The sequence below is a fragment of the Hipposideros armiger genome, unplaced genomic scaffold (assembly GCF_001890085.2).
Source record: "Hipposideros armiger isolate ML-2016 unplaced genomic scaffold, ASM189008v1 scaffold_1302, whole genome shotgun sequence".
Taxonomy (NCBI): Eukaryota; Metazoa; Chordata; class Mammalia; order Chiroptera; family Hipposideridae; genus Hipposideros; species Hipposideros armiger.
Window position 1 is genome coordinate 293867 of NW_017732652.1, and position 1113 is coordinate 294979.

Consider the following 1113-nt stretch of genomic DNA (forward strand, 5'->3'; position numbering starts at 1 on the left):
GTTCATACTTACTCTTTTAAGGTGATGGGCTTGCCTTTCTCTGCTTCCTTCTTCAGGTTTCTCACCAACATATCTCCATACTGTCCAATAATGGGGAACATCTAGATACAATGTACAACACCACATGAAGATAAATGCTAAGACTGCAGTCCTAGAATAACCTGGTTTTCACAAGCATACAGCAGTAAGTGCGATTATAATGAATCTTTTCCCTAACTGTTTAAAAAATTTTTTCAATTACAGTTGACACACAATATTATGTTAGTTTCTGGTGTACAACACAGTGATTAGACATTTATATAACTTACGAAGTGATCACCCCAATAAATCTAGTACCCACTGGACGTTATACTTAGTTATAATATTACTGACTTTATTCCTATACTACACCCTACATCCTCATGACTACTTTGTAACAACGAATTGGTTCTTCTTAACCCCTTTCCCTATTTTGCTCACCCCCAACATCCCTCCATCTGGGAACCATCAAAATGTTCTCTGTATTTATGTTTGTTTCTGTTTTGTTTGTTTTATTCTTTAGATTCCTCATAGAAGTGAAATCATATGTCATTTGTCTTTCTCTGACTTACTCCACTAATCACAATACCCTCTATGTCCATCCATGTTGTTGCAGATGACAAGATTTCATTCCTTTATATGGCTGAGTAATATTCCATTGTATATATGTACCACCCCTTTAATAATTCATTCATTTGTCTACACCTAGGTTGCCTCCATATTTAGGCTGTGTACATAATGCTGCAATTAACATATGGATGCACATGTCCCTTCGAAGTGGTATTTTGGGTTTCTTCAGATAGATAACCAGAAGAGGGATTACTGGGTCCTTCTTTATCTCTTGTTATCTAACTTTGTTTTAAAGCCTATTTTGTCTGGAATAAGTATTACTACCTAAGCTGTTTTTATTTGTTTGTTTGTTTCCATTTTCATGAACTATCTTTTTCCATCCCTTTAATTTCAGTCTGTGTCTGCCTTTTGATGTGAACTGAGTCTCTCGTAGGCACCATGTGTAAGGGTTTTGTTTTCTTATCCATTCAGCCACCTTATGTCTTTTGATTGGAGCATTTAATTGATTTACATTGAAAGTAATTG

General features: G+C 35.4%; 1 protein-coding gene across 1 annotated transcript in view; it reads right to left on the reverse strand.

Moving 5' to 3' along the window:
• LOC109377139 (cytochrome P450 3A24-like) overlaps window positions 1–181 on the reverse strand; it is a 10662-nt gene extending 10481 nt beyond the window's left edge. Inside the window, exon 1 of the mRNA XM_019633391.1 lies at window positions 13–181. Within this exon, the coding sequence (XP_019488936.1) occupies window positions 13–101 (89 nt within the window). The 5' untranslated portion in view covers window positions 102–181. The remainder of the gene's footprint in view (window positions 1–12) is intronic.
• Window positions 182–1113: the final 932 nt, after the last annotated feature.